Raw genomic sequence first — 14,820 nt, 5'->3', positions numbered from 1 at the left:
TGCACACATAACACGTAAAAAGATTGTATTATAAATAGTTGTTGCACAGCTTATTAGAAAAAACGTTGCTTGAAGTAACAGTCATGTCTCAAACGTAGGGTATAAATAGGATCCACTTTTGTTATTATAAAAGTCTTTCAAAAGACAAATTATAGTTTGGTAAAAAATTAACAGAAGTGTTGACAAAGTGATGAAAAGAAACAGTTAATATTTCTATTTATGGCCAGTTAAGTGTTAACAAAAAGAGTCTAGATTGAAAACATGTCTGTAATCCCAAGTTTTAATACCAGGTTTAAAATGTTTCAAATTACATGCAAATAACATCACGTTTGCAGTAATTGATGAAATACAAAAATTAATTAAGAAGCAATATAATTGAAGATGAGAAAACACTTGCTTTGTTTTTCAGATCCATACTAGCATTAAGCCTTTAGTAACAGGTGTACAACTTCATTGTGGCCTTCATCTGATGCAACATAGAGGGGAGTCTTACCATCCTATATATATACAGAGATAAATGTCATGTGAGGAATATCAAATTAAATAGTGAATATAAATCATGTATATGTTACATCTAAAGAGTAACAACATATATCATAGGAAATATTATAAAACAAAATTTAACAATAAAATAATACATGTGTGTGTGTTTAAATATCAAAGGAAAACTAGTATACATGTAAATATACATGTATAGGTTGTAGTAGATATGTGTATAGTAAATGTAAATGTACTTGTCACATTAAAGTGGATGTGTTACTTGTAGATGTGTGCTGTATTCTATGATGAAGGATTTCATACATTTTGATATGCCTTAAAGCATTACAAAATAAGAGTGAATTGAAATCAAGGTAGTTTCTATAGTAGCTTAAGAAATCAAGCTTATCAGAGAAACATATCTCTCAAAAGTAACTTGCTCTAATGCATGAGATGCATCTGTGATTAGTAACCCTTTTTTTATATTTACAAAACATTTAAAATGGACCAGTTATAATTTGTTATAAGTGACTCTCAAAGTTTATAAAGTAACAAAAACCATGTACAAACAGTAACATTCTTATTTTTGTCAGGCAAGAGTAATCATTACAAACATTAATTGGTTGATTAACAATATATTGTTATACAATCAATATTAAGGTACATTAGGAATGTTTAGATAATTGGATGCATACATTAGAATAAAACTATTATTATTTGTACTTTACATTTGGCTTATATAACCATATATATTGATTAAATCATCTAATCAACTTTTATAGTGATATAAACTATATTAAATAAACAACTGCCTTGTTTTAATGAGTTGAATAAACATCAAAGTATTAATCAAAGAAATACAATAATTACTTACAAGAGACAACTTACATTGTTTGGTATATCAATCTAGCATTAGCTTTTAGTAACAATTGGATAATTTCACTGAAGCCTTTCTCTGATGCAACAAAGAGAGGAGTCTTGCCTTCCCCTGTATATATACAAAGATAAATTGTCATTTGAGGAACATCAAATTAAATAGTGAGTATAATCATGTATATGTTACAATTAAACTAAATTAATATTAAAGGAGGATAATGTATTATATTTTGTATGTCAAAGTGTAACTGGTATACATGTAAGTGTACATATACAGTTTGTAACAAATATTGTGTAGAATACAAGACATACACTTGTCAAAGAGATAATGTCAGGTTAGTTAACTCATGACAGCTGCATCAAGTTTTGACATGCCTCAAAGCTTAATATAACGAGAATCAATTGGTTAAGTAAAATGAACCTCTGACAGAACAGCTCCAACTACTTTAGGTAATCTGAGGAATCAATTGTCAGGGCTAGCTACCTTAAGAAATTGTCAGTTTTGCTCAATACCCTGACTATAAGCTTATATTTACAGACCACACTCAGTCATGTGGCATTTTTCCAGTCAGCCATTTGTGAATGATTGCAAAGAAAGTCTTGACTCCATGAATTTAAAAAGTCTTTATTTTGTAAAAAGGTATAACTGCATAACTATATTTATACAATACAAAGTCTAAAAACAATGAGTTACATAAATACTTGCTTTATACATGTACTGCATACAAGTCCACTTCACATTAACTTTAACCTTGTAAATAACTATATCATCACATTAATACACATATCCTTTATTCTGATAATAATTTATTTATAAGTAATAGATAGATCTTGTAAACAATTATATAAGTAAGATGAGGATATAGTACCACAACAATATGTTAATGTGTTATTGCACACTAAAATGAGGAAACGGAGTCAGAGAAATTTTACTTTTGCTTTTAACACACATTATATAATGTATTGAAGCTGTTATAAGATTACATTAGAAAAACATGAGCTTTTGACAGTTTCTACTCAAATAAATTGACAATTTAATTTACAATCTATAGTTCTTCTAACTCAGGCAATCAGTCTAGGATTTAAGCATGTTTGGTCAAATTTAGACTTTCTTGTTCACTCCTATAATGTATTGTGATCTTATCATTATGAGATCATAATGATGTTTACTGGCTGTTATGAATTATTAGTTGTATAAATTATTACTTAAGAATTAGCTATTTTGTTAATTTCTCTTTAAAAAATAAATTAAACATTATAGATTGTCATGTCATAAACTCACATTATTAACAATATCAACATTAGCTCCAGCTTTAATTAAAAGATCAACAGTGGTATCATCACCTCTAGAACATGCTTTGTATAATGTTGTGTCACCATTCTGTATACAATAGAGAATACATGATATATTATAATAAAATTGTATTTTAATAGAGATCTGAATTGACATCACACTTTTCTTTAACATATGTTATAATGTTATTAACCTTGTTACATTTGTGTATGATTAAACATGTTTGTGAGTATACATGGAGAGATAAGGGCATCAGTGCACATCTGCAAATTCAACAAAATTAATTTTAATAGTACATGTACTTGTAACATAATATATATATCATGTATATGTAGACAGAATCACCCTACAGCTTTATCCTAATATATTGTACTCTCAATTAATCATTATGGGAGTGACTCTAATGTTGTAAAGTCTTTAGAATAAGTGCACATATATATTGACAATGGTAACTGGGTTAAAGTGACTACTAAAATACTGAGTTTCTTTTGTTAATTTCTTTAAAACATTGGAAACCAGGTTGTACTGCTGACAGGGTTTGGTGTAACATTAGCCTGCATGAATCAAAAAGTCATTATTCTTCCTACTCATTAGGAATTTTAGTCCCACTCATCTGTTATTAATTAACATATCAAAATATTAGGTGGACTTTTCAGTTTAATAACTTAGTAACTTAAAGACTGACCTTGTCTGGAACATCAACTTGAACACCATGGCAATGAAATACTTGTACTACTTTATCATGACCATTGGAACATGCTAAGTGCAATGGAGTTATGCCATCCTAAATAAGATATAACATTATTGTCAACTTTAGTAAAATTGGATGGCAAAAGCGAATGATACAACAGAACATTTTGCATTCTTAGCAACAATTACTTCATCATAGATTATATCTACCTAATATAAAATTACATATAACTGTCTTTAATAATAAACTACACCTCAAAATGACAAGTTATATAAACTAAGAAGTCATAACAACTACATTTGCAGTATGTACATTATCAAAAGTCATTGCAAAATTAGCAACAATGACACTTCAAATCTATTCATGTTACTAAACATTTATAGAATATTAAAAAAAGTTTAAATTTTCTTTATAATTTTAAAACAAGTAATTTTAGTAAGAGATGTACCAAACTTGTTAACATTGTATTTGTGGCCAGGTAAGGCTATAAATAAATATTAAAATAACACCATATATGTTTTTAATACCAGCTATATTCTACAATTACATACAAATGAAAACAAAGGTATTTACAGTAATTATCTTAAAAAAATCACCAGTTCAGTAAACAAGAGATAACTTACTTTATTTGCGAGATCAATCCTAATTTAAACAACAGGTAACATTTTTACAAGATCACACAAGCTTTAGGTGATACAAGTATGTGATAGTAAAACATGTTTATATATAATCTCAGAAATAATGTGTCATGTGGGAAACATCAAATTAGTATAATCATGTATATAAATATAAAATTATATAAAACTATTTTAAATACTAAACCACACCTCTAAGCTTTACATGTCAAAACTAAGTCATAGTATTAATGCAAATATAAATTGAATTCCAAATACAACTACATCTACAAATGTATTGTAGTAAGGATAATACCATCACTCATTTTATAAGACACTTAACACTTTCATAAACACATTATCAAATTCATTTGTTTTTTATGACCAAAGTAACATTATTAAATTCTGTTGTGCTACTTAACTTAAAATGAACAAATGATATGTTACTGACCTTGTTTTTGAACATCCACTTGAACACCATGGTCTAGTAATACTTGTACTACTTTATCATGACCATTGGAACATGCTAAGTGCAATGGAGTTATGCCATTCTAAATAAGATATAACATTATTGTCACCTTTAGTAAAATTGGATGGCAAAAGCGAATGATACAACATAACATTCATATTCTGTTAAAGTTACTTCATCATAGATTATGTCTACCTAATATAAAATTACATATAACTGTCTTTAATAATAAACTACACCTCAAAAATTTAATATAAACTATGAAGTCATAACAACTACATTTGCAGTATGTACATTATCACCAGTCATTGCAAGCTTAGCAACAATGACACTTCAAATCTATTTGTTATTACTAAACACTTTAATTATTATATAAAGATTTAAATTCACATGTTATAATTTTCTAACAAGCAATTTGAAAGGGAAAAGCGATAAAAGGAGCAGTTAACATTGCATTTGCGGCCAGGTAAGGTATATAAATAAAACTTTAAAATAACATAGCATTAATCAAATATAAATACCAATTCCAAAGCTTCAATTACATACAAATGACAAATGTATTGTAGTAAGGATAATACCATCACTCATTTTATAAGACACTTAACACTTTCATAAACAAATTATCAATCTACATTCATTTGTGTTTTTATGACAAAAGTAACATTATTAAATTGTGTAGTGCTACTTAACTTAAAATGAACAAATGATATGTTACTGACCTTTTCATGAATTATCCACTTGAACACCATGGTCTAGTAATACTTGTACTACTTTATCATGACCATTGGAACATGCTAAGTGCAATGGAGTTATGCCATTCTAAATAAGATATAAATATTATTGTCACCAAATACAATTACATGCTAAAAATGTATTGATACAAAGGATAACATTCATATTCTGTTAAAGTTACTTCATCATAGATTATGTCTACCTAATATAAAAAATACATATAACTGTCTTTAATGACCAAACTACACCTCAAAAATTTATATAAACTATGAAGTCATAACAACTACATTTGATATGTTATGTACATTATCACATCCATTGAAAGCTTAGTCTAGTAATGACACCTCAAATCTATCTCTTATTATAACCATTTTAATGCTATTGCAATAGAAGTTTTAAATTAACATGTTATAACATTTTGTCAACTTTAGTAATTTGGAAGGCAAAAGCGAATGATAAACAGAAGTTAATATTGTTAAAGTTATTTAATCAAGGTAGATATGTCTAAAGATCATAAATAAAAAATACATATAACTTCTTTAATTACAAATGTACTACACCTCAAAACCATCATTAATATAACACTATGAAGTCATAACAACTATTTTATGAGCAGTAACATTATTAAATTATCAACAGTAACTTAATGCAAGCTTAGCAACAATGACTTTCAAATCTATTTGTTATTACTAAATTTATTTTGACTTTAAAAAAAGATTTAAATTCACAAGTTATAATTTTTGTCACCTTTAGTAAAATTGGATGGTAATTTGGAAGAACATGTAAAGAGCTAGTTAACATTTGATTTGTGGCCAGGTAAATTACATATAACTGTTATATAAATAAAAATTAATATAATAACATAACAACTAATCCATTTAATATACATTATCACCAGTCAAAAACTTAGCTCTAATTATATCTCATACTAAATGAACACTATTTACAGTAATTATCTTAATAAATAACCAGTTATAAGTTGTACATGAGATAACTTACATTTATTAATGAAACAACACCACTTTTCTATTTTATCAATCCTAAAGTTTAATTACATACAAATGTAACAAAATTTCCAAATGTCATGTAGCATTTTCTTGCATGCAAAGTGAGATCAATGACATGCAGTAGCCTAATATACCATATATATATAATATATAAGAAATAAATTTATGTGGGAAACATCAAATTAGTATAATCATGTATATAAATATAAAATTATATAAAAAGAGCATTTTAAATACATTTGCCACACATCTAAGCTTTACATGTCAAAACAAAAAGTCATAGTATTAATGCAAATATAAATTGAATTCCAAATACAACTACATCTACAAATGTATTGTAGTAAGGATAATACCATCACTCATTTTATAAGACACTTAACACTTTCATAAACAAATTATCAAATTCATTTGTGTTTTTATGACCAAAGTAACATTATTAAATTCTGTTGTGCTACTTAACTTAAAATGAACAAATGATATGTTACTGACCTTGTTTTGAACATCCACTTGAACAACCATGGTCTAGTAATACTTGTACTACTTTATCATGACCATTGGAACATGCTAAGTGCAATGGAGTTATGCCATCCTAAATAAGATATAACATTATTGTCAACTTTAGTAAAATTGGATGCTAAAAGCGAATGATACAACATAACATTCATACTCTGTTAAAGTTACTTCATCATAGATTATGTCTACCTAATATAAAATTACATATAACTGTCTTTAATAATAAACTACACCTCAAAAATTTAATATAAACTATGAAGTCATAACAACTACATTTGCAGTATGTACATTATCACCAGTCATTGCAAGCTTAGCAACAATGACACTTCAAATCTATTTCTTATTACTAAACACTTTAATTATTATAAAAAAAGTTTTAAATTCACAAGTTATAATTTTGTTAACAAGTAATTTGGAAGAGATGTAAAGAGCAGTTAACATTGTATTTGTGGCCAGGTAAGAGTATATAAATAAATGTTGAAATAACACCAACTTGTTCCATTTTAATACCAGGTTAAAAAGCTTCAATTACATACAAATGAACACAAAGGTATTTACAGTAATTATCTTAATAAATGACCAGTTCAGTTGTACAAATACTTGTACTACTTTATAACTTACTTTATGCCATTCTAAATTTGTGAGATCAATCCTAGCATTAGCCTTTATATAACATTTCCACAAATTCATTGTAGCCTTCCTGTGATGCAGTATGACAACTTGCAGTAAGCTTAGCAACCATCCTATAATATATCTCTATACAGAACATAAATTATTATATGGGAAACATCAAATTAGTATAATCATGTATATAAGCATATAAAATTATATAAAACCATTTTAAATACTAAACCACACATCTAAGTTTTATATGTAAAACTTTAAAAGATCATAGTATTAATGCAAATATAAATTGAATTCCAAATACAACTACATCTACAAATGTATTGTAGTAAGGATAATACCATCACTCATTTTATAAGACACTTAACACTTTCATAAACAAATTATCAAATTCATTTGTGTTTTTATGACCAAGTAACATTATTAAATTCTGTTGTGCTACTTAACTTAAAATGAACAAATGATATGTTACTGACCTTGTCTTGAACATCCACTTGAACACCATGGTCTAGTAATACTTGTACTACTTTATCATGACCATTGGAACATGCTAAGTGCAATGGAGTTATGCCATTCTAAATAAGATATAACATTATTGTCACCTTTAGTAAAATTGGATGGCAAAAGTGAATGATACAACATAACATTCATACTCTGTTAAAGTTATTTCATCATAGATTATGTCTACCTAATATAAAATTACATATAACTGTCTTTAATAATAAACTACACCTCAAAAATTTAATATAAACTATGAAGTCATAACAACTACATTAGCAGTATGTACATTATCACCAGTCATTGCAAGCTTAGCAACAATGACACTTCAAATCTATCTCTTATTACTAAACACTTTAATTTATTATATAGAAGGTTTAAATTAACATGTTATAATTTTGTTAATAAGTAATTTGAAAGGGCTAAACGTGATAAAAGAGCAGTTAACATTGCATTTGCGGCCAGGTAAGGTTATATAAATAAATGTTGAAACTTGATGCAAACCACATAAGCATTAATATAAATATAAATTGAATTCCAATATACATGTATATAAATATAAATTACAAAACTACATCTACAAATGTATTGTAGTATTAATGAAATAAATTTACCAAATACAACTACATTTTATAATGAGAAGGATAATACTTCACTCATATAAACACTTTAACTAACACATATTCATCAATCAAATTCATTTGTGTTTTTATGACCAAAGTAACATTATTAATTCTGTTGTGCTACTTAACTTAAAATGAACAAATGATATGTTACTGACCTTGTCTTGAACATCCACTTGAACACCATGGTCTAGTAATACTTGTACTACTTTATCATGACCATTGGAACATGCTAAGTGCAATGGAGTTATGCCATTCTAAATAAGATATAACATTATTGTCACTTTAGTAAAATTGGATGGCAAAAGTGAATGATACAACATAACATTCATATTCTGTTAAAGTTACTTCATCAAATTATGTCTACCTAATATAAAATTACATATAACTGTCTTTAATAATAAACTACACCTCAAAAATTTAATATAAACTATGAAGTCATAACAACTACATTTGCAGTATGTACATTATCACCAGTCATTGCAAGCTTAGCAACAATGACACAAATCTATAAGTTATTACTAAACACTTTAATTTTAAATCCAAGTGAACAAGTAACATGTTAGATGTAAAGAGCTCAATAACTACTTTATTTGTGGCCAAAAGAACATAAAAGTGCAATGTTAATTGCATTTGCTAAAGGTAAGGCCAGGTTAAAAAAAACTTTAAAAAACACATAGGATTAACAAAAATTATCTGAATAAACAAAATAACGTGTATATAAGAAACTTACTTTTAGTTAGGATATCACCTAGCATTATTTTTACCTAATATAAAATTTCATATAACTTCTTTAATAATAAACTACACTTAAAAAATTTAATATAATATAATGAAGTCATAATAAACTATTTTAAAAGTAATTATATATAAATATATTTATAAGCTTAGCAACAAAACACTTCAAATATCTAAATTTTACATGCCATTCTATCTCATAGTATTAACATTATAAATTGAATTCCAAATACAACTACATCTACAAATGTATTGTAGTAAGGATAATACCATCATCATTTTATATACACTTAAGAGATGTAAATTATCAAATTCATTTGTGTTTTTATGACCAAAGTAACATTATTAATTTCTGTATATATAACTTAACTTAAATGTAAAAATGATATGTTACTGACCTTGTTAAAAACATCAATTGAACACCATGGTCTAGTAATATTTGTACTACTTTATCATGACCATTGAAATGCTAAGTGCAATGGAGTTGGCCATTCTAAAAGATATAACATTATTGTCAACTTTAGTAAAATTGGATGGCAAAAGTGAATAACAACAGAACATTCATACTTTGTTAAAGTTACTTCATCATAGATTATGTCTACCTAAATAAAATTACATATAACTGTCTTTAATAATAAACTACACCTCAAAAATTTAATATAAACTATGAAGTCATAACAACTACATTTGCAGTATGTACATTATCACCAGTCATTGCAAGCTTAGCAACAATGACACTTCAAATCTATTTGTTATTACTAAACACTTTGACTATTAACAAAAGATTTAAATTCACAAGTTATAATTTTATTAACAAGTAATTTGAAGAGATGTAAAGAGCAGTTAACATTGTATTTGTGGCCAAAGCTATATAAATAAATATTGAAATAACACCTACTTGTAGATTTTAATACCAGGTTAAAAAGCTTCAATTACATACAAATGAACAAAAAGGTATTTACAGTAATTATCTTAATAAACGACCAGTTTTGTTGTACACAAGATAACTTAAGTACTTTGCATTCTCCTAGCATTAGCCTTTAGTAACATTTCCACAATTTCACTGTAGCCTTCTGTGATGCAACATGGATTGCAGTAAAACCATCCTATATATATATATAGAAGAAATAAATGTCATGAGGGAAAATTTTTAGTATAATCATTTATAAGGGCTAAAATTATAAAAAAACCATTTTAACATACTAAACCACACATCTAAGGCTTATAAATAAACACTAAGTCATAGTATTAATGCAAATATAAATTGAATTCCAAATACAACTACATCTACAAATGTATTGTAGTAAGGATAATACCATCACTCATTTTATAAGACACTTAACACTTTCATAAACACATTATCAAATTCATTTGTGTTTTTATGACCAAAGTAACATTATTAAATTCTGTTGTGCTACTTAACTTAAAATGAACAAATGATATGTTACTGACCTTGTCTTGAACATCCACTTGAACACCATGGTCTAGTAATACTTGTACTACTTTATCATGACCATTGGAACATGCTAAGTGCAATGGAGTTATGCCATTCTAAATAAGATATAACATTATTGTCACCTTTAGTAAAATTGGATGGCAAAAGCGAATGATACAACATAACATTCATATTCTGTTAAAGTTACTTCATCATAGATTATGTCTACCTAATATAAAATTACATATAACTGTCTTTAATAATAAACTACACCACTTTCAAAACTCTAAAATAAATTGTGAAGTCATAACAAATACACTTGCAGTATGTACACTATGACCATATAATTATATTCAAAGCACAAAGTTAACATGAACAATCTTCAATCAAATAAATTTATTGTACATTATATAATTGCAGTGATATTTGACACTATAAACAATAGTTTATTGTGATAGTCAAATGTAACAATATAAACATAAAAGTCATGTACTTATCATATGATATTAAGTACATTACTATAATAATTTGTAACTTATAACATTATCTACAAATACTTACCTTATCCTGTATATTGGGGTCTGCACTAATACAAAGCAAACAACTGATGATATTAATCTGTCCATTATTAGCAGCATGATGTAACATAGTCCTGCCATACTAAGTAGAGACAGAGAATGTATCATATAATTTAATCACACTGTACTAAATCTACATGTATCTTTTAGATAATAAATACCATTTGTAGATATCAGGTTCATATAACACAGTCACATGTACAATATAGAACTGTTTATCAGATAATTGTGACATTTTTTACAGTTCACATCAATATGGTGTCATTCTTGATAGTATAATGTTAACCCTGTACTATAAATCTGGTATTACTATTTCTATGAACATCATTATAACTGTTTGTCATATTAATGCATATTGTTAAACAATATCTATAAGTCAGTAATTATTATATGTATAACATGGACTTACTTCATTTATAGTGTTAACATGAACAGAGCCATCTTCTATGGCACTCTTTATTACATCAAGATCACCATTATGAGCTGCCTCAACAAGGTATTCCTCCTAATATAAAGAGTGAGACACACATTATACATGAAATAACTGATAGTAGTATATTTTAGAACTATATCAGTGATATATATTACTAGACAACATTGATGATATGTAATCAATACATGTATTCATGTATATAATGTACATGTACTTTACTCATAGTCTACTCCTGTTTTATCTACTAATATTTAACTGATAATAACATGTACTAACATAATACAAGTTTACTTGAACATCATGTAACATCATGTAGACAGTGATAATAATTAAATAAAACACTATAGAATTAACAACATTATTATGATATTAATTTGTTTAATGAAATGGAATTATAAGGACCATTTAAGTCATTACTACAAACTTTTTTTAACACTTCACAATATCACTGACACACTAGATAGTAAGAGTAAATTTCAAAGAAATGATTATTTATTTAATTGTTACTTTTCAAGTGACAACGTTGACAGATCTCACTTAGCTAGAAAATCAGAGACTCTTAAATTGAAATCTTCTGCCAAAAATTTTAAGCATGTTATTAAGTTGTCTTGTATCATTTTAAGAGAGGAGCTGGCTATGCAAGACTAGTCACACACACCCAGCAGGACAAAATGGTGGACAACAAAGAGTTCAAAACAGATACAGAATTATTTCTTACTTTAAAATTTATTTAGTGATTTATGTAAATTTAATATGTGTTGATTTTACTCAACTTTTACATTATTGTCAGAAAGTTGGAATTTCTCAATTCAATTTATTTGATTATAAAATCATTATTTTCCATCTTAATGAGCTAAATACACAAGATAGGATGAAAAAAACAAAACCAAATTTATACACAAAGATATAACCACACATCAGATAAGATTATAATTTTTAGTAAAACAACAATAACAAACCTCACAGTATGCCAAGTTTAAGCCAAAGGCATAAAACTGACCACTAACAGTAGTAATAGACATTGTGGCATTGATTATATGACACACCCACTTAATTAAAAAAGACATATGCTTCGCCCACACTTGCAATTAAGAAGATATTGACGTCTGAGAAACGTGAATGATACATACTGAACAATGACTCGAATAAAAAATTCCCTCAAGAATCCTGACTGGTTACAAGAGAGGACAGTGAGTCACTCTATGTAAGCAAAATTTAGTCATAATTGACCCTTTTTATCAGTTTGGTGATTTAGATCAATTTCTTTTCAACATGTGACCCGCCCCCAAATTTTCCTTTTTTTCACCTAATTAATGACCTATGATAATATAACAGGGCAAATTGTACAACTTGTACTTAAAAATAATAAAACCATATACTTGCATATTCCTTGTAAGAGTCACAGGATGTATATATTGTTAACAGGATATGTGGAGGGAACTATTTCAAGTGGTAGATAATATCTAGAATATCAAAAGTAGAATTTATTTTGATTCCTTTTAAACTTTATCATTGATACTACATACATCAGTTATAACTTTGATTTGTTAGTGTCAAAATAAGCACAAATTTCAAAGGAATTTGTCAATTTAACAAACTGTCTAACTATAGTCTATTCGTGTTCACCTTGCCAGTAAAAAAAAGTTTATCATAACTTTCTAACAACTCAACCAAATTCAAAATTTCAAAGTTAGGTGGTCTCCTGATGACCATCTGTTTCTTTTGATGTCATTTTCTATATGATATGACCCACAAGAACAAATTTTACCTAAAGTTATAGGAGATACCACTGACCATGAGGAATGTAATCTCGAATGAAATCAATAAAAAGGCTACAGTTTGAAGAGAGAGCCAGTACAGTTAAAATACATTTGGACTATAAAAGTTTAAATCATATAAATATAGGTAAAACCACTATACTCTTGTAGCTAATAAATTTGCTCTTACAAAAAAGGAAATACTCTACACACAGACACGTGGGTTTTATGCAATGAATATATTTTAAATGTAAGGTGAGTACTAGTATTAGCAACTAGGTGGCTTGCATATCCAAATACTTTATATCCGAAATATTTTATATATATACATATGTATACTATGTGTTAAGATCTAGTGACATATGTTGTACCTATACTGTTTATGATTACTTCTGTTATCAGAAGATGGTAGTGTAGTCTGTAGAATGTTGTGATACTCACCTCATGGTCATTGCAAGGTATGTTAATAGTGTTGCACTGATATATGAATCAGTATGGTACCAATATCACAATAATTTTTTTATTATCGGTATCATTCATTTCATGTTTGATAAAACTGATGGACAAACACGTGTGTTTGTGGAAGCCATATTATACTTCACATGAGCAAATCAATGCTGACACTATAATATTGTTTGATATGCCAACAATCTGATTCTTCAAGATAACTCAATTCACAAAGTTAGATATTAACAACACGAGGTCAAACTAATCACGTGACCAAATAATAATAACAATAATAATAAACATTACAACATCTCCCTTTCTCTCAAAATAAAATAATAACTCAAATAACATAATGAAATAATGAAATATGTCACAAATACCAATGTAAATAACTCACACAAATTGTTATCAATAATCGTAAATGTTCTGTCCATATCGTGAACACGTTTCCTGTTCCTCACAGGATACCTTGATTCATTTCCGTCTCTATCTTGTTCATTTCTGTCTTGCTCATCACTTTCTTGTTTATCTCTGTCATCTTCTATATCATAATCACTATCTTCATCATCTGTTACATTTCCACTGACTTTAACTTTCTTTAACATTGATTTGTTTCTCGTAAGATACTTTCCATTTCGAGTTACTGTTATCATCGATCCTTTCACTCTCACTACTTTGAATGGAACTGGATCAAATGTTGTTGAATATTTATTAATTTTCCTCTGTTTCATTGTACCACATCGTCTACTTTCAACTCCAACACTTTGGCTCTTCTTCTATCTGCATCTTCTTTCATGTGTACTTCTTTTCTTTATCTCTCTTTCTAACTGGATGATCTTGTTCTTTACCAATTCTGGAAGTTTTGTGTTTATGACTCTATTAAACAACAATTTAGATGGAGGTTCGTTTGTCGTCAAGTGAGGCGTAGCTCTATAATTTAGTAAAAAATACATTGACTTCTTTCTTCCAGTCATTCTTCATTACATGAGCACTTTTTTATCACTTTTGACAATG

The 14,820-nt window shown here is 27.5% G+C and overlaps 1 protein-coding gene across 1 annotated transcript in view; it reads right to left on the bottom strand.

The window, feature by feature from the left end:
- LOC121391217 (ankyrin-1-like) overlaps positions 1–14,411 on the bottom strand; it is a 38,704-nt gene extending 24,293 nt beyond the window's left edge. The window contains exons 1-11 of the mRNA XM_041522917.1: positions 14,268–14,411; positions 11,579–11,674; positions 10,609–10,707; positions 8,577–8,675; positions 7,774–7,872; positions 6,693–6,749; positions 5,160–5,240; positions 4,400–4,503; positions 3,962–3,980; positions 3,333–3,431; positions 2,636–2,734 (exon numbers count right to left, since the gene is read on the bottom strand). Coding sequence (XP_041378851.1) covers positions 2,636–2,734; positions 3,333–3,431; positions 3,962–3,980; positions 4,400–4,503; positions 5,160–5,240; positions 6,693–6,749; positions 7,774–7,872; positions 8,577–8,675; positions 10,609–10,707; positions 11,579–11,674; positions 14,268–14,411 — 996 coding nt within the window. The remainder of the gene's footprint in view (positions 1–2,635; positions 2,735–3,332; positions 3,432–3,961; positions 3,981–4,399; positions 4,504–5,159; positions 5,241–6,692; positions 6,750–7,773; positions 7,873–8,576; positions 8,676–10,608; positions 10,708–11,578; positions 11,675–14,267) is intronic.
- Between the last annotated feature and the right edge of the window lie 409 nt (positions 14,412–14,820).

The sequence above is a fragment of the Gigantopelta aegis genome, unplaced genomic scaffold (genome assembly GCF_016097555.1).
Source record: "Gigantopelta aegis isolate Gae_Host unplaced genomic scaffold, Gae_host_genome ctg1962_pilon_pilon, whole genome shotgun sequence".
Taxonomy (NCBI): Eukaryota; Metazoa; Mollusca; class Gastropoda; order Neomphalida; family Peltospiridae; genus Gigantopelta; species Gigantopelta aegis.
The sequence above is the reverse complement of the archived record's forward strand: the minus strand, read 5'-3'. Positions and strand labels throughout refer to the sequence as shown.